Here is a 24,665-nt window from a genome sequence, read left to right as displayed (position 1 = left end):
TTTCGTGGATGCTCTGGCCCACCATAGGACTTTAGCAGCAGCCAAAGTGGCAAAGGGAGATAACTTATCTTCGAGATGTTAGAGCAATATCTTAAACTAATCGTAAACTGTTAATATCTTTAAATGAGAGTGTTAGATTTACAACATTGTTATAATGACTTATGTTGCATTAGTCTTTTTTAAGCGGAGATAAATGATGAGTGAATTAAACTTAACATTTTTGTATAACATGGTTCAATGTTTGTTGAACGAAGAAATGCTGGAAACTTCCAATGTCAATTGTATTAGGAAAATATATTTTCATTTCACAAATGAATAAAATTACATTGAAGGTATATATATATAATGGACGCTGAATTCGAGGAATTAGGGTTTGAAGATGCAGGCGGTGGAAGAATGTGAGAATCCGATGCCGAGGAAGGAGAAGCAGAGGTTGCCATGGCCAGAAGAATAGAGAGAAGAAGAGTGCAGTAGTGATCAAGATCGATGACGAGCAAGATCGAAGAAGAAGATAATTGATCAGCAGAAAAATCACATAGAAGAGTGCACAAAAGGAAGCAGAAATTTGGGGATCGAAGAGAAAAGTCGGGAGACAGTGGCGGGTGATACCATATTAGGAAAATATATTTTCATTTCACAAATGAATAAGATTACATTGGAGGTATATATACAACATGTGTGAGCTATCTCTGGTATACCAACTCTCTAACTAAGAGGAATCTTATCATAACAAACTAACAGTTTTCCTTGGTCTCTAAGTATTGTCCCTAGAAGATGAATTTACATTATTATCCTTAATAAATTGAAGGTAGAAGATGTATTAGTCTATAAAAACCACCTACCATTTTTATGAGATTTAGAAGAGAGTCGTCTTCAAATTGGCAAAAATGTACGAGTTGACATTCATTTCGTCATTCAACAAATGAGTATTTTGAAAAACTAATAAAAAAATAAAAACATTGGCAAACGGAGAAATCATTTTTAAACTTCCGCCATAACAGTAAAACCCAGAATTTGAGGATCGAAACTCGGAAGCAGTGACAATTGTAGGGTAACAAGGGGGACAAGGCTTGAACTTTGAAGATGGAGAAGTATACGTGGTGCCTTTCTGGTGTGTGCAGAAAACAGTCAGCGAGTGGAACAGCTGGGACCCACCAAGAAGACGTCTATGTCTCTCTGTGACAACTCAAAATTCCAAGCGGATGGCTCGCTCGTGTGTGAGAGAATAAGAAACACACGGCGCATTGGGAACGAACTCTTTTGGGTTGGTGTGTAGACATCTCTTTGCTCAATGAACCATGCTGGGAATCCTACGTCAAACTCAGTCGCTGGGCAATTTACATGGCACGAAACACTGTTATGTTGATTTTGCCGGTTCCGGATAAATGAGGAGGGAGAGGACGTCAAATAGTCGACATCAGACATTCTTATCTTACGTTGAATCCTTATGATAATGAATTTTAAATGAAATGAGACTAACCGAACGACGTTCTAGGATTCATATAACCAATCTCACTTAGTGGAAAAAGACTTTATGCCACGGAACACCATCACATTGGTGTCCGCACCATGAAAGTCCTCTGGTCCGTCACGCTCTAAAACTTATCTTTACCACCTTCATTTGTCTTGGTGATCACTTTGCATACTTTAACCATTAAAAGATAGCTTTCAGGTGTCTGAATTTCTTACAGGTAGCAACTAGCAATAACAGTTTCAGCTACCGGGATTAGAAGAAAGAAATTATTTACAAAACAGGAAAATGTGAAATATGTTACTTACAAAACAGTTGAAAAGCTTTACTCACAGTTAACTTCATGGTGTAGCATTTAAACAGACTCTTTCTACAGCTTCACAGGTAGAACAAGAAGCGATCGGAAACTGCCTCATTTCTATTTCATGTGCTAACATCTCCGCCTCTGTTCGTCGGGGAATTTCAGCAGAACTTAACGGAGTTTTAACTGAAAAACTCGGTTGTACCAAATCGAATGAAGTGTCATGTGGAAGAGATCATACTTGAGGGGTTTAGCATGCCACAGAAAATGTTTCTGAACCTTCCTGACGCCTAGTTGCAGCTGCAGATACTTCTCTTCTGGTATCGAAACTAGTAGCTCTTTCAACTTTGGAATGTCTTGCTCTGCAAGAATCACAGAGAATGCCCCCCAATCCAAAACCTCAAAAAATGGCGGCACAAAGTTGTCAGATATGATCACAGGTACGCACTCATAAAATATTGCTTCAACCACTCGCGGACTGTTGACCTCATAACCCTTGGGGCAGATACAGTATTTGCTGCTCTGCATGTGGTGGATGTAATTCAATTTTCTTGCAACACCGGGAGGCATTGGGCCAAAAATCTTCATATCGGGGTCTTTGTCCTTCCAGTACTCTAGCAGAATTGGACGTAAGTAGCCGTGCATATTTCCAGCATAAAAGGCAAGAATCTTCCTCTCAGAAGGAGGTTTGCCTCCAAGATCTACAAGGGGATTTCTCTCTGAACGAACATATGTCTCTGGAAGAGACACATCCCTTGCTATTTTGAAGCCGGATGTTGGATCAGCATTGCAAAGCGCTTTGATGCAGCGCTCCATGTGGTGCCTTGTTTCATATGGAGCCTAGAAAAGTCAACCTCACATGTTAGAAAGGCATGCACTCTGAGACACACGCATGTAAGAAATACATTTGTGTCGATGTCCACTATGATAGGATTCGTTTTCATGAGAATCTTGGCAGTACGTATGAATCTCAAAACCATTTGTGGAATCCCATTTTACTATCGTAGTATCTTATCACTAATAACAAAGCAGATATTAGTCATGAAGGAAAAAGCAAGAAAAAATAAAGGTGCATGGAGAGCGTACCCAGTCATGGCAAGCAACAAGAAAATGATCTGCGCCATCAGTTCTGTTGAAATAAGGATACTTTGCTGCAATTGTTTCGGAATATTCCTTCAGAAATTGGCGTAGGTTTGTACGGTTGTGAGAGTTACGTACATATAGAGCGTACTCTAGCATCCGCGAACTAAATGGCATATAAAACAGATGAGCCTTGCTAGGATCCTTGACAAGAAAGCGCTTATATCCCTGCATCAGTTTCATGAACCATCCTTCTGAAGCATATAAACCCTTGAGTATTGGTTGATGAAAGATCGGCTTGTTTCCCTCCTTGTAGATATAGATTTTCAGCGTGCGTTCCATAAGTTCATAACTCCTAAGAACGGAACAAAATGTTACTGTAAAAGGAATCACATTCTTTTAGCATTAAAATTAAATTTACCTCTTAAATTTAATCCTAACTACCTTTTAAACATGGAAACATTTCTAAAGAGAGGAGCATAAAGTTCTGGATCATTTATTGCAACAGGAGGATGCTTGATCTGTGACTTTGCAGCTAGAATCTCCTGGTCACGTACAGAGGACCATCGTGGTTTCTACAATCAATGGAAGAAGTTAGGAACCCTAACAAATTGATTGGGGGATGATTAGATTAGCAGCAGCAGTATCTTACCGGTGAAAGGGAAGAAACGCGCTTCCGCACTAGTATACGATTCATCTCAGATATTGATGTGATCGACTTTGGTGGCAATTCACACCTCATCTTCTTCTTCCCAGGTCTTGTCATCACTACAGAACCATTTTTTGAAGCCACAACACCACTTTTCAAGGAAGTAGAACCAACGGAAGTGCTTCTATTTTCTAACAAATTCGCTGCAGGTAAAATGAGTGGAGACGAATGAAAAGCAGTTTCAACACCATCAGATCTTTTCGCTGTCACGGTTGAATTTTCTTTTGAAGCATTCTCCCTAGTAATTTCAGAGTTCGGCAACACAATCTTCTTCAAATGGAAGCCATGCCTAGTTTCGTCAGCCTTATGCAAAATAGTAACATTTTCTCGATTCATAATGCTGACTAATGCTAGACTTTCATTTACGACTACAACATTCTCAGACGGGAAATCATCATCCACATTTCGATTAATGTCACTTTCAAAATCATTGTCTATTTCTCTTTCTTCTAGCATTAAATCGATTTCCTTAGATACATCATTTCCCTTTGGTTCAGTACCCTGCCTAATATCTCCTCCAAACATAGAAACATCTATCGAATCCAAAGAATTTACCTTGAGAGGATTGCGAACCATCATGGACTTGGCAGAGGAATGAACAGGGAGGACACTACCTTCGACTTGTGCTGGAACCTCACTGTGAGGCGATAGAGACCGAAGAGCAATGCCATAGGGAATCAAAAGCGACTGAATCGATAAATAAGTAACAGACACTACCCCGAGAAGAAAAAGCCATCTCCGACTCCGGGGTTCTATATTGCATAGCTTAGGAAATTGAAATGTGTACTCCATACTAGGCACTAATACTTGCAATGCCGATAATTCAGAAGCTACCGGAACATCTTAACAGGAAATCGACTCACTTGCAAAACCAAATCCTGCATAGACTCCCACAACAGCACAAATTATGCACAATCAAAATCCAACAGTGCAGCTCATTAACAGTTAGATCATAGATCTGTCCTGAATCGGGGTCATAGCGAAAACCGAAACAAAGAGGTTGAAATTCACTAGTTATTAGCAATTCTGCAGAACAAAGAATTAGCACATCAGCATTTCCAGAACGCTCACAATTAATCACAGAAAATAAAGGTGAGATCTTGCTTAATAGAGCTTGTTAATTCAGGCTAATTAAACACTAGACTCGTAACATGCATATCAGAACTGATTAATTAAGACTAATCTCAGCAACGCTAATCAGAATCCAAGCAATCGCAGTGTAAATTTCAGCTGCAATTAGCAGGCATTCTAATTTATGAAAGAATCTATGCTTTATGAGAGTGAGTAACAGTTGCATTCCCACTAAGCATTAGTAAAAAGGAAATGCTCTTTCCTGTTTGGTTGCCGAGAAAATGAAAGTTTTGAACTGACCTGAGTACAGTGAAGCGCAAAACTTGAGACTGGGATTTCTCTGAAGCCAAACAGAAAAACCCCAGAAACCGATCAGTTGAAGCTTTTTGCAAAGAACACAAGGACCCAGATGAAAACTTTGCAAAGAACAGGGCTTTTCCAAGTTGGGATTTTGGCCGTTCGGAACTCCGTTTGAAGAAGAAAGAGAGAATCTCTCTCATCAGTCACAGTCGCATCCACTTATTATATTAAAATATTTTCTCTCAAATAAAATACTGGCTTTACTGTGACACTGTTCTCTCCTAACGTTTCGATTAGAAGATGCGGTAATGGAACAGATATTCAAGGTCGAAGGGGTAAAAGAAGATCTAAAAAGATTTTGGAAAAGATTCTAAGAAAATAGTTAGAGTACTTGAATCTATCCTAACGCAATATAGCATTATAAAATTCATATAACCGACAATGAAAAAATGTTTTGTTGTTCTTTACTGTGACACTGTTCAAAGACTACCATTAAGTATACGTGCCAGAATTAAGTATTATTATTTCTTTTGTCTATTAAACTGCTTTCCTTCTGGATGGTTAAACTTTTATCGGAAATTTTATTTAAACCCACATAACATCTCTCTATATCAAATTTAAACTTTAAATGTGAATTGTCTTTTTTACTCTATTGTATAATTATCATAAAGTACAAGATGAAGTTAACAATAAAACTAAAATTTATGAATAAACTCATATCCTTTAATTAAACTCTGTCATCACTCCTTATTTATCCTACATTCATTCCGACAAAACCCCTAATAGCTCTTATAATGAAAACAAAGCTTTAAGAAAAAGATCAAATCATGAAATCTTTCTACATCACTGATCTCTACTGGGTTGGGTTTTCAAAAAGAACCGGACTTGGCTGCTGCAAATTCAGCAGTCGGTCCTGCTTACACCCAATCACGGGTGGACACGTGTCCAAGTTCTGATTATACCCAATTACAGGTGGACACGTGTCGACCCGTAATTGGGTGTAAGCATGACTGGCTGCTAAATTCTTTAGCAGCCAAGTATTTTCCTTTCAAAAATCCATTCGGAAATTTGAAACTTTAGGAAAAAGACCAAATAAAAATTCATTAAAGCAATTGACAGAAAAATTAAAAAAAGCAGAAATCTCTATTTTTAAAGAGCTAAAATTTCAAGGAAAATACTTGCCTACTGACTAATCAGTACTTATTTTACGCACTGAGTTATGTGGACCAACAAAAATAAGACATGTGTTAAATGCTTAACCAAGTATCCAAACACCCCTTTTTCTTATTAATCGCGTGACCAAACTACCCTCTTCTTCCTCCAGCAACTCTGCAATTCTTTCATGTCATGGATACCATGGCTCCTCTTCTCCGGCGACCCAACGGCCCAATCCCACCAACAATCATTATCTTCTCCGGCGACCCACTTCCAATCTTTTCTCTTCTACAACAACGAGACTGATTTTTCAAATTCGAAATCCCTTTCAATCCGGAAGGGAAGGGTCGTTGGTCTCGACAAGGGAAGTGGTAGTGGGGTGGGATGACAGTTTCAGGAGGGAGTAGGAGTGGGATGACGGTTGGATAAAGTGGGGGTGGTTGACGGAGGAGAGAGGCTAGGTGGTCGGCGTCGACGGATCATCCATGGCAGACATAAGAAAAAGGAAGAGGAAAGTCGGCGTCGGATCATCCATGGCAGACATAGGAAGGGGAAATGTTGTGTTTGGTTATGGATTTAAAATGATAGCTAGTGTTTGGTTAGAAAATAGCAAATATAGGGAAATTGCTTTTACGGGACACGTGTTAAAAACTTATTGCGTCATTGTAGAAGGTCAGAAAATTGGGTACTGACTGTTCAGTACCCAAGTATTGTCCAAAATTAAAAGAAATTTTAAACCCATCTAGCTCTCAAAATGGCATTAAGTTGTAAGAATTCAAAATTTTCAAGGAGGACCTTTTGAAGTTTTGTTGTGGGTTTGATTTCTGAAATAATTTGGGGTTGCCTTGCCTGTAGATGCAGATATTGGGCATGAGGCAATGCTACATTGATTAGGTTTTGCAAAATTGAAGGCAGAGATTTTGGCGACTGCATTGTAGATAAATGGGTGTATAGCTAAATTTATAAATTGAATTGGGTTTGTGAGGATAGTTAGGTAATAAATTTGGGTTTAAAGAGATATTGGTTTCTTAATTAAAAGTAATATGGGTGTAAAATGTAAATTGGATGTAGATATAGGTTGTATGAGTTCACATAAAATTTCCCAACTTTTACTAAGTTTCACGAAAATTTACTCTTCTCCTGGGCATAGTCTGTATCGACTGAACTGAGATTGATGTGTATCAATGATTCAATAACAAAATGTATGTCAAGGATTCAATGCGTAAAGATTTAATGATTAAGGATCTAGTACTAAAATGATCCCTTTTTACTCTATTAATTGGCATAAAAGGTCACAAAGACGATATCAGTTGAAAGGACAGTATGCTTGTATCTTTGATTTTGTTAAAAAAAAAAATTGTGTAAATTAAAGTAGTTTAGAATCATTTTCTAAAGAATTCTTCAAAACATACTTAACAGAAGAAATGATGGTGACATCCCGATCGTGTTAATTAATTATTTGGCATATTACACAAAAATTTAGGACTCACTTGCATTTTAATCTCTTTTGATTCATATTGATCACATTCAACCTAAGAACAGATTCATCTAGACAATTCTTCCGAAATTTTTCTCAACGTAAACAAATTGGAAGCAAGCTATATTGGCTTTAAAGGACCCCTATCAAGGTTGAGGTTACACTTTGGCTTTATTCAATTACATGATTGCCACTGTCGACCGTTCCCACCGGATAACTTTGCCAGGTACTACATTATTCACTAACATGGACGCCCCGGTCGAAGTGCTGTCATTACGTGGTGCGAACCCATACACGCAGGTCTGTTGATAAGTATCAGTCCCATGCCCAGATTCTTCCTCCGAATCTGAAACATCAGTGTCATGAACCACTAGGCCCTCTACACCACCAACATTAAACTTGCTAGACATCGACTCGTTTGAGCAACCAAGTACGAACATTGACAAACGTTTTGCTATTTATATTATGTTTTTATATCACATTTTTAAATCATCTTAGATGGCATCTGATGTAGATAATTACATCACTTGAAAAATTTGTAAAACCCAAGGAAATGAAGGAGAATGACATATCGTATACCACAATCATCATTTAATTAACTATTTTTTCTTAATTATTAGTTTATTAAATAATGAACTAAATTTAAAATTTTGATTAATTCAAATAATGTGACTATTCACATCAAATGTCACCTAAAGTGATATGAAAATATGATACAAAAACATGGTATGAATATCATTACTCTAGGGCTAATGTGAGGAGGGAGAGGGCTGTTTGGTTCTTAAAATAGCAAAAGTTTTTTTTTTTTTTTTGAAACTTAACATAGCAAAAGTTAATAAAGCATTAAAGGGACAACTGTGCTGATTTTATTGTCCCATGTCATTTGATCAGTAAATTGGGTACTCCCTAGTGAACACGGTATTATCTTTAATAAAAATAAATAAACAAACAATGTTTCTCTTTTTGTACAATGATATATTTTACACTATGAGAGTGAGAGTTCGGCTAAGCCACACATTGATAACTTAATTTGATATTGAATTCGTCATCCACAAGATTTAGATCTAAGATATTTCACTTACAAGTGAAAAGTAATACTACTGTACTGTAGTACTAAATGACAATAAACAATCAATGAGTCTAACAATTAGCTTGACTAACGAGAGACCGAAACCAAATGAAGTTTTTTTTTTTTCTTCATAGATAGATTTTTAAATGGGTGTAGGGAATAGATTTAGGCTTTATGGTTGGGTAAAGTATTGTACTTTGGCGGGGCTGTGAGCAAGCATTGTGTCTTGCTTGATGGAAGCAGCTTCATGCTTTTATGCTTTATGCTTATGTAAAGTGATAAGGCGAAGCAAAGCATCTCCTTTGCAGAAAGAACAAGTAATGGTAATGGATCTTTCTCCTCTCTTATTGTTCACTGTTTCATGAACTATATATTGTCAATTTGTCAAGACCTTTCATTCATCAGCTTCCAACACTCTACGCCTCCACCCTTCCTGTGTCCTTTATCTATTTCTCTATTCTCTGCTCTTCTCTTATCTCCATTGTCTCTCGCGCGAGTATGGACGCTGCAAAGGTGTTAGAAGTTCCCTACACTTTTCCGGTGGAGGGAATACTAAAGTCGGTTGCTTCACTTGCTGCTCAAGAAATCAGTCTTTTCCGAGGATTCAAAAAAGAACTAGATGAGCTTTCTGAATCGTTAATGGAAATTCAAGAGTACTTAGGAGATGTTGCACACCAACCACAGGATCGGGTCGTGGCAGTCAGAAACTGGGTCAAGAAACTGAAAGACGTAGCTCATGATGCCAATGAAGTCTTGGAGGACATCAACTACGAAGTTCTCCGGCGTAAAGCAGAAATTCAAAACCACATGAAGAAGAAGGTACTTAACTTCTTTTCGCTCTCCAATCCCATTTTATTTCGTCAAAAGATGGCACACAAGATTAAGAACATCAGTGCGTCACTGGTGGTTCTCAAGAGTGATGCATCTCGGATTCCCTTGGTTGCAAGGAGAGTAGATCAAACCCCTCCAGGTATGGGGAACAGAGAAACCGTCTCAAGCTTCCGTCACGATGAAAAGATCATTGGAAGGGAGAAGACTGTGTCGGATATCATTGCAACCTTGATCGAGTCCAAGAATCAGGAAGAGTACCTTTCGGTTATGGCCGTTGTGGGATTGGGAGGACTCGGAAAGACGACTTTGGCAAAATCAATATTCAATGATGATGCTATTGGTAGACATTTTCAGGAAAAAATGTGGGTGTGTGTGTCCAACACCTTTGAGGTTAATTCGATTCTAAATCGGATGTTAGAATCCCTTAACTCAAACAGGACAGGAGTTACAAGTCGGGCAGCATTGTTGAATAGCCTCAAAGAAAGGTTGACAGGGAAGAGATATATGCTGATACTCGATGATGTTTGGAATGAAGAAGAGGATTTATGGAGCAGTTTTAAGGATTGTTTGTCTGCACTCAATTCTGCTACCGGAAGCATTGCCCTTGTTACTACCTGCAGTGCTAAGGTTGCATCAATCACGGAGACAATGCCGAGGTGTGATTTGGGGTTCCTACCAGTGGAGGATTGTTGGTCCATATTAAAAGGTGAAGCGTTATCAAATGGTAATGCTCTTCCTCTAAATTCAGATCAAGAGCGCATTGGAAAGGACATAGCTAAAAAGTGTGCTGGTTTACCATTGGTGGCAAAGGTATGCATTGATATATTATTATATTCCCCTTTGTTGTTCTGTATTTGAAATTCTATTTTAATAACATAATATAGAAATAGAAAGATGGGTGGGGGTTTTTTGGGTTTAATGGGAAAAGATAGGTGACCTCCAAGCGTTTTTATTTTTATTTTTTATTTTTTTAATAACAAGTGATATTATCTATTAAGAGGATGGGAGAGTGAGCTAAACCTCACAATAGGTGAGCCATAATAATATGGTTCAGATTTACCTTTGTCGAGAATCCAACCGAATACCTCTCACTTACAAGTTAAGAGGAATACCACTAGACCGTAGTACTAAGTGGCTCATGATGAATAAGAAAATAAACAATACTTAGATTTCCTAGTGCTCATCTCTACATTTGCAAATAAATTTATGAAAAACACTATAATATTACAATTATTTGAATGTTACAAAAATAATTTACCTATTGTTTAATTTTACGAAGATGATGTTTCTACTACTTTTTGTGTCTTGAATTTTAATTTATTTTTTGTTTATTTACCTATTGTTAATTTTTGCAAAAATAATGTATGTATATATATATATATATATATATATATATATATATATACACACAACTATAATTTACCTACTATTTAATTTAGGGTCAAGTACATAAATCTACCTAACTTTTATGGTCGATTTAAAATTGGTCCCAACTTTTTAAAATATTCTAAACAAATACATAATGTTTTGAAATTTGGACATTTGTTAGGTCACCGACGTTAAATGATAACGTTACTTTACTAGTGTAAAATGATGACACAATAGATAAATTGAAGAGCACGTTCGAATTTTTACTATCACGTCATTTATGGAGCTCTGAATTGTCAAAACTACACCTTTTAGCCAAGCGAAGTTAGGGTTTAACTTGGCTAAAATTGGTTTGTTACATAATTCAAAACTCCATAGCTAACGTGCTAGTGAAAATCTAAGCATGCCTTTCAGTTTATTTGTGCATGTCGTTACTTACACTTAGTGACCTAACATATGCCCAACTTTCAAAATGTTAGGTAATTATTTGGAATGTTTAAAAAGGTTGAAATCAATATGAAATTACCTTTAAAAGGTTGGATGGTTCCACATACTTAACCCTTTAATTTAACGAAGATGATGTATCTACTATTTTTTGTTTATGAATTTTAGTTTATCTATTGTTTATATTTTATAAAGATAATTTACCTATTGTTTTTTTTTATATGAAAACATACCTATTGTTTAATTTTTTACGAAAAAATTTTATTTACGTTTTATTTTTACGAATATAATCTACCTATCTTTAATTTTTACGAAAAATATGTACATACTGTTTTTAAAAACATAATTTATCTATTGTTTTATGTTTACGAAATTAGACAGATAGATTTGGAAGACTAATTTGATAGATTTTAATGTCATATCAAGGCAAATAATATGTGAGAGAGAGATAAACGTTAATAAAATGTAGTGGCATGAGTTTGAATTTTCTCACCAACCCTGTTAAGCGGTGAGCGTTACCACCTTTCTTAGTACATGTCATGTTTCGTGGCTTAACCATAATTAACTAATTTATTTTTTATACATATAAAATAATAACTTAATAAGTAAATTATAAAATAATTACCACCTTTCTAGGTATGGCTTGCATTTTACAAAACGCTCTTTCAAACTACCGCCTTTACGAACTCTTCAATTACTAAGTTATATACATGATGATTTTATTCTAACACTTGTATTTAACTGATCTAATCAAGTATTAAACTATTAATTTATTTGTTAACAGGTTTTGGGAAGCGTGATGCGTTCTAAATATAGTACACGTGAATGGTTGTCAATTCTACAAAGTAAGATACGGGAATTACCAAATGAAGAGGAGAAAATCATGTCGGTTTTGAAGTTAAGTTTTGATAATTTGAAGTCGCCATTCTTGAAACAATGTTTTGCACATTGTTCAATGTTTAGAAAAGATTTTAAAATTGAACGAGATAACTTGGTCCAACTCTGGATGGCTCAAGGATATCTCCATTCCTCTCCCAACATGAGCATGGAGGATATAGGCAATGAATATTTTAATATTCTATTGCAAAACTCCTTGTTTCAAGATGCTATGGAAGATGAGTACGGTGTTATTACGGAATGCAAGATGCACGATCTTGTGCATGATCTTGCAGAGGAAGTATTTAAATCTGAAAGCTTGATGGGGGACTCTGACCAGATGGATGATGCACTTGAGATTCAGCATGTTGCGCGAATTTCTTCCACAACACTTGAAAGAATTCCACAAGGGAGTGTTGGGAGATTGCGGTCGTTGTTTGTTGATTGGGAGGTCCCTAGTAACATCTTCCAAAGGTTTAGAGCTTTACGGACGTTGAATTTATTTGGGGCTGCAATAGAGGATTTGCCCAGCTCAATTGGAAAGTTGAAACACTTGAGGTATCTCAACATTTCTAATACAGGAATAAAAAAACTCCCAAAATCTATTGGCAAGCTCTATAATCTTCAGACGTTAAGAATGTCAAGAACATTCTTTCATGTAACGTTTCCTAGGGAGATGGAGGAAATGGAAAATTTGATCAACTTGAGACATGTTTATTTTGATGAGGATCAGGAAGTTCCATTTGGGATGACAAGATTGACTCATCTGCAAACGCTACCTTGTTTTATTTTGGATAGAGCAAGGCGTCATAGACTTGATGAGCTAGGTGGGTTAAATGAATTGAAAGGGCAACTAGTTATTGGAGCATTGGAAAATGTGAGAGACAAGGAAGAAGCAATGAAATCAAATTTAGCGGGAAAAGCAAACCTACGAAAATTGGAATTAATATGGGGACGTCGCAATTTTGTTGACGGGAATATTGTTGGTGGACTCCAAATTCTTGAAGGACTGCAACCGCACCCCAACTTAAAAAGCTTGACGATTCGGCACTTCATGGGTACTAAATTTGCATCATGGATGATGAGTGAGTTGCTCATCAATTTAACAGAGATTGAGTTAATCCGTTGGATGGACTATGAAGCACTCCCACCACTGGGACACTTGCCGAGTCTTGGAAGTGTTTTTATTGAGGATTGCCCAAAGCTGAGATGCACTTCAATTCACAGTCTGCCCTCACTCCGTAAATTGGTTATTGTAAGATGTACGTCTCTTGAGGGGTCGGAAAATCCACAGTCGACGACTAGCACTACTCTCCAGCAGCAGCAGCAGCAGGAGGACTTGTCTTTAAACGGTTGCAAATCCCTCCGTGAATTGAGAATTGAAGAATGCAATGGATTCACAAGTATACTGAGTGGGCTCCATTCTTGTACTAGTCTTCGCACACTGTGGATCTCGCGTTGTCCAAATTTGAGGACGTTGTCGGGTCCTGGGCTACAAACCCCCACCTCTCTTGAGATTATGTCTATACGGAAATGTCCTAATCTAAAGGCTATTCCCAGTTTAGACAACCTCACGTCCCTCACTGAGCTGACTATTAGCACATGTGATGGATTAACAAGTATACCGAGTGGGCTTGCATCCTGCACATCTCTTACCCATTTGTCTGTCGATGGTTGCCACAATTTGATATCTTTGGCGGATCACAATTTGTCCGGCTTGCAATCTCTTTCCTCTCTGTATGTATATAATTGTGGGAAATTACAATATTTTCCCAAGGGGCTTCAGTCTCTATCTCGTTTGAAAAGGTTGTGGATCGGTAACTTCTGCAAGGAGCTCGATTCTTTCCCGGATTTTCAGGTCCCATCGGAAAAGTTAAATTTATACGGGTGGCCTAAGGTCAAGTCTCTGCCTCAGCCAATTCAACACTCTACTTGTCTAACATCTTTGTCCATTTCTGGCTTCGATGGTGTGGAGGCTCTTCCAGAGTGGTTGGGCGACCTTACATCTCTTACAGAGTTGAAAATTTCCTACTGTGAGAATCTGATGGATCTGCCTACGGTCGAAGCTATGCAACGCCTAACCAAATTACATAAGCTAGTGATCTTCTGTTGTCCCCGTCTCAAAGAAAGATGCGCCAAGGACGGCCCAGAATGGCCAAAGATTTCTCACATTCCAGATATCAGTGGTAATTTTTATTTTTTGGAGCCCTTATTTTTATTTCCAATCAATTACCCATGTATATTTTGTCCAATATTCTTCACTCGCTCTCGTTTTCTGCAATAAACGGGATATTAGTCTGGTGAAAAATCGGAATCATTATCTAGAATACGTTAATCACCGATAAATTGGATTTGTATTTCAGAGCACTTCAGAAGGGAATTCAGTACGAGAATTGATTAAGAGAGGAGAGCAAGCGCAGCTTTTGGTCTGTCCATGGTTTTTTCCAGTGATAATGGGACTCGTGTGCTGACATCGATCATGGGCACAGCTGGTTATCTTGATCCAAAGTATGTTCAAATTTCCTTGTTCTATTAGACCTTTTTATCATGTTATAATGGTTGAATAAAGAAATTTGATGTTTATAGTTTTACTGGACAACCTGCAATCATAGAAAGTGATGATCTTGTCCACATAGTGGAGTGGGTTAATCCTGAATTCCTGCAAAGGGATGTTACAACTATTTTATTTCGAAGGATTTTAGGAGATTTCAGTGTGGATTCGGTCTGGAAAGCCTTAAAACAGCAATGGCATGGACAACTTCCACGTTCCACCGCCCAACATAGAGCCACCATTGATTTTCTGCTGTGTCAACTAACACAATGTTTGGAAACGGAGGTGTCTAAGCATCGAGAAAGAACTCCAGGCTCAAATGAAGAAACTGGTGTTTCTATTTCACCATTCCAGAGTTCACATAGAGTGATTTCCATATGTCCAGATTCCACAAATGCAGGTTCCATGACAGCACCATGCTAGGTAGCTAGTTACGCTTTACCTTTGCTGGTTCCTACAAACTATCTCATTCATCCCATGTTCAAAACTTGGTGGTATAAAAATGGGTGTGGGATCTGTTGTGCAATGAATCAGTGAAGGCTAAATACTAGTATATATCCATATTGTCCTCGACTTAATCACTTTGGTGCAATACTTTGGGTTGTGTCCCTGACTTGTATGACACCACATAACCCTAACAGGAACAATGTTTGAAATGCTTTGACTAGAAAATATGTTGGCTTGACCAATTTGCTCTCTTAGTATGAACATTGCATGATCCATTGATTGTCACAGACTAAACATCTCCATGTAATAAAGATCATGTATGTACTGTGCAAGTTGTGCAACATGAAATTACAAATCCACACTGTCATATACGTTTTTCTGTTTTTTTTATAGGGACATTGTCACACGTTTTAAATGCTAGGTAGTTCATAGGCTGCAATGAGACAAAGAGAGATGAAGATCTCAACTGGTTTCCTCGTCTTACTGCTCTGTGCAAGTTTCGTTCATGGAGAGCGCCAAATAGGTTAGTATTTTCTTTAACAAAAGCGAATGGTATTGCATCCTTCAGATTTATATTTTCTATCCGCTTATAAGTTCTTTTTTATAATGTTATGAATACAAATGTATGAACAATGAGTGGTTTATGATTAGTATTTTTTGGTCTGCAGGTACTATAACTATCAACGGTTGAATAAATAAATTTGACTTTATAGTTTTACTGGACAACCTGCAATCGTTGAAAGTGATAATCTTGTCCACATAGTGGAGCGGGTAAATCCTGAGTTCCAGCAAAGGGATTTTACAACTATTTTGTATCGAAGGATTTTAGGAGATTTCAGTGTGAATTCGGTTTGGAAAGCCTTATAAACAGCAATGGCATGCACAACTTCCACCTCCCAACATAGAGCCACCATGGGTTTTGTGCTGTGTCAACTAACACAATGTTTGGAAACAGAGGTGTCTAGGCATCGAGAGAGAACTCCAGGCTCAAATGAAGAAACTATTTCACCATTCCAGAGTTCACATAGAGTGATTTCCATATGTCCGGATTCCACAAATGCGGGTTCCATGACAGCACCATGCTAGGTAGCTAGTTACGCTTTACCTTTGCTGGTTCCTACAAACTATCTCATTCATCCCATGTTCAAAACTTGGTGGTTTAAAAATGAGTGTGTGATCTGTTGTGCAGTGAGTCAGTGTAGGCTAAATGCTAGTATATATCCATATTCTCTTCGATTTAATCACTTTGGTGCAATACTTTGGGTTGTGTGCCTGACTTGTATGACACCACATAACCCTAACAGGAACAATGTTTGAAATGCTTTGACTAGAAAATACGTTGGCCTGACCAAATTGCTCTCTTAGTATGAACATTTCTTAATCCATTGATTGTCATAGACTAGGCATCTCCATGTAATAAGGATCATGTATGTATTGTGCAGCATGAAATTACAAATTCACACTGTCATATACGTTTTTCTGTTTTTCTGATCGGGACATTGTCGCACGTTTTAAATACCAGGTAGTTCATAGGCTGCAATGAGACAAAGAGAGATGAAGATCTCAACTGGTTTCCTCATCCTACTGCTCTGTGCAAGTTTCGTTCATGGAGAGCGCCAAATAGGTTAGCATTTTCCTTAACAAAAGCGAATGGTATTGCATCCTTCAGATTTATATTTTCTATCTGCTTATAAGTTCTTTTTTTAGCTCAGATTCAAGCAAGTGCAAGTTGATCCAAGACTTGGATCATAACTATCAGCAGTGGCCCTCCTTCTAGTTATAGTGCTCATACTCATATGGAAGCTTAGAAGAAAAAGAAAACCAGGTACCATTTTATACGCTTGATACTCATTCAGTTAGAACCAACGCTGCTACTATGGTTTAGTGGTATTCCTATGATCCTATCCACTATGTCAGAACTCATATCTTTTTGTCTGCTTAAGCTGCAGATGGAGAAAAACATAACTAAACACCTGTAGCATCAAAGAAGTCCCAGTTCACTTACGACGAGGTTTTAGAAAACACCGAAAAATTTCAAACTAAAATCGGGAAAGGAGGATTTGGGATTGTATACCATGGCTACTTGAAAGATGGCACTCAAGTTGCGGTTAAAATACTTTCTCCATCGTCATTGCAAGGAGTTAGGGAGTTCCAAACAGAGGTTTGATGGTTATAATTTAATTCCTTGGAATGCAAGTTAAATGCCTTGTCTCGTTGGTTAGAGATTGATGAGTTCCTTATCGCTGCAGGTTGAGCTCCTGACCAGAATCCATCTAGAAACTTGGCCTCATTTATTGGATACTGTGATGATACCGACAACTTGGCATTTATATACGAGTACTTGCCTAACGGAAACCTAAGAGAATATCTCTCAGGTATGTAGTTCTATGTTTTATAAGCATTGTCCTCCATCACATGGTTGCAGATGCAGATAGAAGCTCACATGTAACTTGGGATATGAGACATTGGATAGCATTAGATATTGCGTTAGGTTGGTGTTGCGTGTTACTTTGTACGCTAATATATTTGTGTAAGTTCATGTGCCTTGTAAAATTTGGCTCATAGGGCTACATTACTTGCATAAAGGATGCAATCCACGTATTCTGCATAGAGATGTAAAGATTGCCAACATTCTCTTAAGTGAAAACTTGGATGCAAAAATAGCAGATTTCAGTATGTCCATGGTTTTCCCTAGTGACAATGAGACTCATGTTGTGGCATCGGTCATGGGCATAGTGGGGTATCTTGATCCCGGGTATATTTAGATTTCGTGTTCTTAGAATTTTGATCATTACACTCCCTGACTGGTTTGAAAAGATGTCAATCGGTGCGTTTTGGGAGGAGCTCGATTCTTTCCCTGCTTTTCAACCTTCAAGTTCCATCACAACTCGAAAGATTAGACTTGTGGGGGTCGCCTAGGCTCGAGCCTCTGCCTATACAAATTCAGCACTTGGGTACTTCTCTAACAACTTTGAAGGTACACGATGTTATAATGGTTGAATAAAGAAATTTGATGTTCATAGTTTTACTGGACAACCTGCAATCATAGAAAGTGATGATCTTGTCCACAAAGTGGAGTGGGTTAATCCTGAATTCCTGCAGAGGGATTTTACAACTATTTTATTTCGAAGGATTTTAGGAGATTGCAGTGTGGATTTGGTCTGAACATTGCATGATCCATTGATTGTCGCAGACTAAGCATCTCCATGTAATAAGGATCATGTATGTACTGTGCAAGTTGTGCAGCATGAAATTACAAATCCACACTGTCATATACGTTTTTCTGTTTTTTTTTATTGGGACATTATCACACGTTTTAAATGCCAGGTAGTTCATAGGCTGCAATGAGACAGAGAGATGAAGATCTCAACTGGTTTCCTCGTCTCACTACTCTGTGCAAGTTTCTTTCATGGAGAGCGCCAAATAGGTTAGTATTTTCTTTAACAAAAGCGAATTGTATTGCATCCTTCAGATTTATATTTTCTATCTGCTTATAAGTTCTTTTTTAGCTAAGATTCAAGCAAGTGCAATTTGGTCCAATACTTGGTCCATTATTATCAGCAGTGGCCCTCCTAGTTATAGTGCTCATACTGGTATGGAAGTTTAGAAGAAAAAGAAAACCAGGTACCATTTTATACCCTTGATACTTATTTAGTTAGAACCAACGCCGCTACTATGGTGTAGTGGTATTCCTATTCACTTAGTCATAACTCATGTATTTTGTCAGTTCACTTATGATGAGGTTCTAAAATACACCAAAAAATTTCAAACTGAAATCGGGAAAGGTGGATTTGGGATTGTTTACCATGGCTACCTGAGGGATGGTACTCAAGTTGCGGTTAAAATACTTTCTCCATCGTCATCACAACGAGTTAGGGAGTTCCAAACAGAGGTTTGACAGTTATAATTTAATTTAATTCCTTGGAATGCAAGTTAAATGCCTTTTCTTGTTGGTTAGCAATTGATGAGTTCCTTATCGCTGCAGGTTGAGCTCCTCATCAGAATCCATCTAGAAACTTGGCCTCATTTATTGAATACTGTGATGATACCGACAACTTGGCACTTGTATACAAATACATGCCTAACGGAAATATAAGAGAACATCTCTCAGGTACGTAGTTCTATATTTTATAAACATTGTCCTCCAGCAGAGGGTTTCAAAATATTGAAGTGTCACGTTAATGGTTGCAGATGCAGATAGAAGTTCACATGTAACTTGGGAAATGAGACATCGGATAGCATTAGATATTGCGTTAGGTTGGTGCTGCGTGTTACTTCGTACGCTAATATATTTGCGTAAGTTCGTGTGCCTAATTCAACTTATACATTGTGAAATTTGGCTCACAGGGCTACATTAGTTGCATAAAGGATGCAATCCACGTATTCTGCATAGAGATGTAAAGATTGCCAACATTCTCTTGAGCAAAAACTTGGGTGCAAAAATAGCAGATTTCGGTCTGTCCATGGTTTTCCCTAGTGACAATGAGACTCATGTTGTGGCATCGGTCATGGGCACAGTGGGGTATCTTGATCCCGAGGACGTTCAGATTTCGTGTTCTTAGAATTTTGATCATTACACTCCCTGACTGGTTTGAAAAAGATATCAATCGGTGCGTTTTGGGAGGAGCTCGATTCTTTTCCTGATTTTCAACCTTCAAGTTCCATCATAACTCGAAAGATTAGACTTGTGGGGGTCACCTAAGCTCGAGTCTCTGCCTATACAAATTCAGCACTTGGGTTCTTCTCTAACAACTTTGAAGATACACGATTTTAGTGGACTGGAGGCTTTACCAGATTGGTTGGGGAACCGTACATCTCTTGCCTGCCTTCATATTAGTTTCTCTTTAACTGTAAATTCTGTCAAACTTTAGTCGCATTACACTCTAAGTTAAGATTGATAAGAGTGAACATTTTGATCTATTTAACTTCAATTGGATGTCCATACTTTTGGTCCAGTTCTATATTATTGTTGTTGTACACTTTTCTTCTACATACAGTCCTACCAGAAATAAAAACTTTCGATCAAGAGATTATTGTTTTCCTTAGGTGAATATTATGACGTCGCTGGCTGGGCCGGCCTTAGAGTTTTATGAACCCTGTGCGGTCGAAACCTGCAGCTGATTAGGCCGGCCCTAACCATTGGTCATTTACACGCGTCCTCGCTATCGGAGTTGAAATTGTACTTGAATGAATCCGACGACCATAAATGACAATCCGACGACCATTTCCTTGTACTTGAATGAATCCCTCTGGTAGCTTCAAATTCAATTTCAGTGGCAAAAGATTCAGTAGTCAGTGTGGTTTCTGTGTATCTCTTTCTTTGCTGCTTGTTTACAGAAACCTTTTAATCTGCACTCACCGGTCTTCTTTTTTAGCATCAAAGAACCTGAAAAACTCGCATCTTCATCTGGTTTTTAACTGAAGAATTCTGTTGTACCAGACTGAATGAAGTACCATATGAAATAAGTCGTACTTCTTGGGTTTCTTGTGCCAGAAGAAATGTTGTTGCACCATTTTTATTCTCGACATCATTGTAAGGTACTTGTCTTCCGGGATTGAGAGCAGAATGTTTCTCAAATTGGGGATGTCCCTCTCTTGTATGAAAACTGCAAATGCCTCCCAATTAAATACTTCAAAGAAAGGAGGCATGTAACTGTCTGATATGATGACTGGCACACACTCGTAGAATATGGCCTCAACTATTCGAGGCGTGTGGACCTCGTAACCCCTGGCACATATGCAAAACTTGCTGCTCTTCATGTATTCCCTATACATTCTTTTGCCTTCAATATCATGCGGCATTGGGCCAAAGATTTTCATGTCGGGTTCTTTGTTTGCCCAGTAGTGTAGCAGGATTGGTCGGAGATAGCCATGCAAGCCCCCGGCAAAGAAGGCCAGGATAGATCTTTCTGAAGCAGGTTTTCCTCCAAGATCCTGAAGAGGATTCTCCACGGAACGTATATATGTCACAGGTAGACTGGTGTCCTTGCCAATTTCGAATTCTCTATCGACATGTGCGTTGCAAAGAGACCTGATGCAATTCTTCATGCACTGTTTTGTGAGCTTGGGGGCCTGAAATTCCAATAACAAGGATGTATTAGATTAAGGCATCGATTGAAGATAGTCTATAATCCATAGGACCTCATCAGTATGAAATAGAAACTAGATTGATGCATGAGAATCATACCCAGTCATGACAAGCAACAAGAAAATGATCTGCCCCTTTCGTTCTATTCCAGAAAGGATACTTTCTAGAAATTAAACCAACGTAGCTCTGCAAAACTTCTTCTAGGACTGTCTTACTCTTACCATGGATAGAGTGTCTAGGAATAGTCAACCTTAGCATATGCGAATCGAAAGGTAAATAGAATAAATGAGCTTTCTTGGGGTCCCTCACAACAAATTTTTTATTTCCTTCAATTAGTTTCATAAACCAGCCTTCTGAGGCATAGATGCCTCTCATCAAAGGCTGATGGAATACCGGCTTTTCACCTTCACTGTAGATGTAAACTTTGAGCATGTGCCCCATCAAGTCATAACTCCTGCAGTAGAGTACAAATAAAATCTCAAGATTGTCACGGGTTTCCAAAAAGAAGCTTACATTTCAAAAATTTTACACTCGAAGGATTCCATATCTGTATAGACTATAGAGATGATAAGCTTCAACGTTAAGCAGATATTTGAAAAGCCCCATATTTATATACAGACACAATTGAAGCGGTTTACAAGCAATCATAAAGAGAAAACAATATAAAGCATTTACTAGATGCACATACGGAGTGGACAGACAAATTGGCTCACCTTATAAATTTGGAGAGATTTCGGAAAACAGAAGCACTAAGTCCTGCATTGTCCCTTATGATGGGAGCATTCTCAATCTCCAGTTTTGCAGATTGTAGTTCACGATCACGTGCTGAGTACCTCCGCAGTTTCTAGTGCCAATAAAAGTACAAGTGAGGATCTGGAAATCTAACTCATTTCTCGTTTCCCAAATTGGAACCTCAAAATTAAATTCATACCATTGAACGAGAAGAAACAGCACTTTGAAGCAATAATGAGTTTATCTGTGATATTGATGTTGGTCGTCGATTCCACTTCCTTAGTACAGAATCTACAGTCATTGTAGAATTATCGTCCAAGGTGACTGAAACAGGTTGCTGTAGCTCAATCTTCTGGTGATCAATTTGGGTTTCTGTATTTTGTTCGACATTGCCCTTTGAATCTACATTCAAGTTTTCCGGTCTCTTTGTAGAGCTTTCTTGTGATACAACTGGTACAAGACCAACTTCATTTCTAACTTCATTAACCTTCAAACCAGAGCTGATTCCAGGGTCGTTGTCTTCCCTGTAACCGTCAACTGATTCATTAGCTGTCTGTAAGTAACCATTTTCAAAATCTGTCTTTCCCCGGATAAAGATACCATCTTCATTTCCACCCGTTCCCACCGGATAACTCTTTCCAAGTGTTACATTATTCTCTAACATGGACTCCCCGGTCGAACTGCTGTCATTACCTAGTGCTAATCCATACACCCAGGTCTGTTGTCTCGTATCATTCCCATGCCTAGTTTCTTCCTCCGAATCGGAAACTTCAGTGTCATTACCCACCAGGCCCTCTACACCACCAACACTAAACTTGCCAGACTTTGACATGTTTGAGCTACCAACATTGGCAAACATTGTGGCTGTTGAAATTGAACCAATGTCAGCAGGGAAAAAGAAAAAGGTTGTGTCATAGGGAAGCTCAAAACACTGGGATACAACTACAATGGCAACCGCCCAGCCGATTACTAACAGCAGCCTCCGGATTCCAATGTTCCAAAATCTCTGGGTTCGAGCAGCAGCAGCATCCATATCATACAAAATGCACAACAGCTGAAACAAAAGATTATACATTTACCACAAAAACTACGATATCCATACACATAATACATGCCATCAAGAAATTACACAAATATTGCCAAATCCAAAACAGGAAAGGATTTAGAATTTTCGTAACGAGCCTTGACGCAGCGGAAAGGTGACTCAAAGGTCGCGGGTTCAAGTCGAGAAAACAGCACTTTTACAAAGCAAAGATAAGGGCGCAGTAGACGTTCCCCACTCTCGCAAAGAGGGAGCTTTGTTAGCTTGGGTTCGTCCTTTTAGTAGCAGCCTACCCACTATATTAAATTTTTGAAAAAAAAAACCCCATAAATTTAAAGACTTTACAAAACCCAACGAGGATTTGACTCACTGTTTTGAACACACTTCAAAAGCTGGAAGAAAGATTATACATTTACCACAAAAACCCAGAAATCTTTATGCATCCCATCAAGAAATTACATAACTTTTCCAAATTCAGATTTCAGAACAGGAAAGATTTATGATTTAAAAAGCAGCCTACCTAATATGCTTAAATTTGAGAAAAAACCCCCATAAATTTAAAGACTTCACAAGATCAATTGAGGAATTAGAATCACTGGTTGCATTGAGAACCTTGAATGAATGGGGGAGCTCCGACTTCAGAAGAGATCTCTGTAGCCTTCGGTCAACTAAAACTGCTACTGCTTCTGCAACTGCTTGGCCAAATTATTATAATCTCAGAATACTCCACGCTGGAAGTGGAAGCGGCAGGGTACAGCTAAAACGCCCTTTCTGTTTCCTAGTATTTACGGTGAAGCCACTCTTTCGTCATCCATGAGCTTTACGCACTGCAAAACCGTATACATTGGCGACAGGAAACAGACAGTAGGCCCCTCCTATTTAGTTCCCTCCCCTGTTTTTTTTCTTTTCATTTTCCTCACTTTTCTTTTGATTTTTTTTAAGATAAAAATCAAGTCAAAATATTGACGTGACCGCTACGGTTCAAATAAGAAAACAGGGAATGAGAGAGATGAGAGAATTTAGTGTTTTCAAACTCTCTGGTTCATATCTCTCATCAAAAGGTGTTAGTTGATAATGTTTATCTAGCAGATCCCTCGCTAACTCGAGCAAGCATTCAAATATCTCTCCTACATTCATTCGTGAAGACACTCTTAACGGGTTGAAGGCCATATAAACAGGCATTCTGCAAATAAGGCATATCTTATCGAGATAAATTTTTTAAAACAATACTTTTATTTTCATGTCTTTCAACAACTTTATCACCTATTTTAATTTTACGTTTTTGTGAAATATATACACGAATCGTTTCTGGATTATAACCAGAACCCTCAGAGCAGAGAGGAGTGCTGCAGGTATTGATCTAAACACTTTACAAGATCAAATAAAAGGAATCAATCATTGTTTTTGAGTACTTTAGTTAATGGGATGTTGGTATTTTTTTAAATATACAATTTATAGTTTTTCAAAATTATAAATATAGTTAAGTTAGTTGGTAATAGTAATCATTAGTTTTAAAAACAGAAAATGGAATCTACGAAGGTACCAAACAAGCCCTTAAATTAGGGGTTTAACGGGACTGCCAAAGAAACCTTGCTGTATCTACGAAGGCCTACGTGTCGTGAACTTCTTTTTTCGAAGAGGAAGTAATGATTG

The 24,665-nt window shown here is 38.0% G+C and overlaps 3 protein-coding genes across 11 annotated transcripts; 1 reads left to right on the top strand and 2 right to left on the bottom strand.

The window, feature by feature from the left end:
- Positions 1-1,699: 1,699 nt before the first annotated feature.
- LOC139192287 (probable glycosyltransferase At3g07620) lies at positions 1,700-5,400 on the bottom strand. Of its 2 annotated transcripts, none has more exons than XM_070814156.1 (5): positions 4,933-5,400; positions 3,505-4,587; positions 3,297-3,427; positions 2,859-3,207; positions 1,700-2,612 (listed from the first exon to the last, which is right to left on the bottom strand). In XM_070814156.1, the coding sequence occupies exons 2-5, from the start codon at positions 4,351-4,353 to the stop codon at positions 1,944-1,946; spliced, it is 1,998 nt and encodes a 665-aa protein (XP_070670257.1). In that variant the 5' UTR covers positions 4,354-4,587; positions 4,933-5,400; the 3' UTR covers positions 1,700-1,943. The 2 variants fall into 2 exon arrangements, with proteins under 2 accessions (XP_070670257.1, XP_070670260.1); XM_070814159.1 differs by having other exon boundaries at positions 3,505-4,439; positions 4,933-5,388.
- A 3,619-nt stretch (positions 5,401-9,019) lies between these two features.
- On the top strand, positions 9,020-20,180 carry LOC103426724 (putative disease resistance protein RGA3). 7 transcript variants are annotated; one of them, XM_070814148.1, is made up of 15 exons: positions 9,027-10,274; positions 12,061-14,338; positions 14,516-14,660; positions 14,847-15,126; positions 15,544-15,673; positions 15,819-16,236; positions 16,673-16,774; positions 16,863-16,975; positions 17,100-17,311; positions 17,400-18,577; positions 18,660-18,774; positions 18,878-19,042; positions 19,136-19,261; positions 19,342-19,407; positions 19,498-20,180. In XM_070814148.1, the coding sequence occupies exons 1-3, from the start codon at positions 9,132-9,134 to the stop codon at positions 14,551-14,553; spliced, it is 3,459 nt and encodes a 1,152-aa protein (XP_070670249.1). In that variant the 5' UTR covers positions 9,027-9,131; the 3' UTR covers positions 14,554-14,660; positions 14,847-15,126; positions 15,544-15,673; positions 15,819-16,236; positions 16,673-16,774; positions 16,863-16,975; positions 17,100-17,311; positions 17,400-18,577; positions 18,660-18,774; positions 18,878-19,042; positions 19,136-19,261; positions 19,342-19,407; positions 19,498-20,180. The 7 variants fall into 7 exon arrangements, with proteins under 7 accessions (XP_028966097.1, XP_070670249.1, XP_028966084.1 ...); XM_029110251.2 differs by having other exon boundaries at positions 17,094-17,311; positions 18,665-18,774; XM_029110264.2 differs by having other exon boundaries at positions 9,020-10,274; positions 14,516-15,126; positions 15,572-15,673; positions 17,094-17,311; positions 18,665-18,774.
- On the bottom strand, positions 20,045-23,885 carry LOC103426645 (probable glycosyltransferase At3g07620). Of its 2 annotated transcripts, none has more exons than XM_008364726.4 (5): positions 23,625-23,885; positions 22,170-23,024; positions 21,952-22,082; positions 21,338-21,692; positions 20,045-21,222 (listed from the first exon to the last, which is right to left on the bottom strand). In XM_008364726.4, the coding sequence occupies exons 2-5, from the start codon at positions 23,001-23,003 to the stop codon at positions 20,554-20,556; spliced, it is 1,989 nt and encodes a 662-aa protein (XP_008362948.2). In that variant the 5' UTR covers positions 23,004-23,024; positions 23,625-23,885; the 3' UTR covers positions 20,045-20,553. The 2 variants fall into 2 exon arrangements, with proteins under 2 accessions (XP_008362948.2, XP_017185382.2); XM_017329893.3 differs by having other exon boundaries at positions 23,533-23,688.
- Positions 23,886-24,665: the final 780 nt, after the last annotated feature.

This window comes from Malus domestica, chromosome 02 (genome assembly GCF_042453785.1).
Source record: "Malus domestica chromosome 02, GDT2T_hap1".
Classification (NCBI taxonomy): domain Eukaryota; kingdom Viridiplantae; phylum Streptophyta; class Magnoliopsida; order Rosales; family Rosaceae; genus Malus; species Malus domestica.
The sequence above is the reverse complement of the archived record's forward strand: the minus strand, read 5'-3'. Positions and strand labels throughout refer to the sequence as shown.

What these genes read in the sequence shown, in the direction of transcription:
- LOC139192287 (XM_070814156.1), bottom strand. Translation starts at nt 4,353, where the DNA reads ATGGAGTACACATTTCAATTTCCTAAGCTATGCAATATAGAACCCCGG. An exon ending in GCGTTTCTTCCCTTTCACCG is followed by an intron (nt 3,428 to 3,504) that starts GTAAGATACTGC and finishes CATTGATTGTAG; the next exon opens with AAACCACGATGGTCCTCTGT. An exon ending in TTGTTGCTTGCCATGACTGG is followed by an intron (nt 2,613 to 2,858) that starts GTACGCTCTCCA and finishes TGACTTTTCTAG; the next exon opens with GCTCCATATGAAACAAGGCA.
- LOC103426724 (XM_029110264.2), top strand. Translation starts at nt 9,132, where the DNA reads ATGGACGCTGCAAAGGTGTTAGAAGTTCCCTACACTTTTCCGGTGGAG. An exon ending in GTTTACCATTGGTGGCAAAG is followed by an intron (nt 10,275 to 12,060) that starts GTATGCATTGAT and finishes ATTTGTTAACAG; the next exon opens with GTTTTGGGAAGCGTGATGCG. An exon ending in TCACATTCCAGATATCAGTG is followed by an intron (nt 14,339 to 14,515) that starts GTAATTTTTATT and finishes TTTGTATTTCAG; the next exon opens with AGCACTTCAGAAGGGAATTC.
- LOC103426645 (XM_008364726.4), bottom strand. Translation starts at nt 23,003, where the DNA reads ATGGATGCTGCTGCTGCTCGAACCCAGAGATTTTGGAACATTGGAATC. An exon ending in CTGTTTCTTCTCGTTCAATG is followed by an intron (nt 22,083 to 22,169) that starts GTATGAATTTAA and finishes TATTGGCACTAG; the next exon opens with AAACTGCGGAGGTACTCAGC. An exon ending in AATCTCTCCAAATTTATAAG is followed by an intron (nt 21,693 to 21,951) that starts GTGAGCCAATTT and finishes ACTCTACTGCAG; the next exon opens with GAGTTATGACTTGATGGGGC.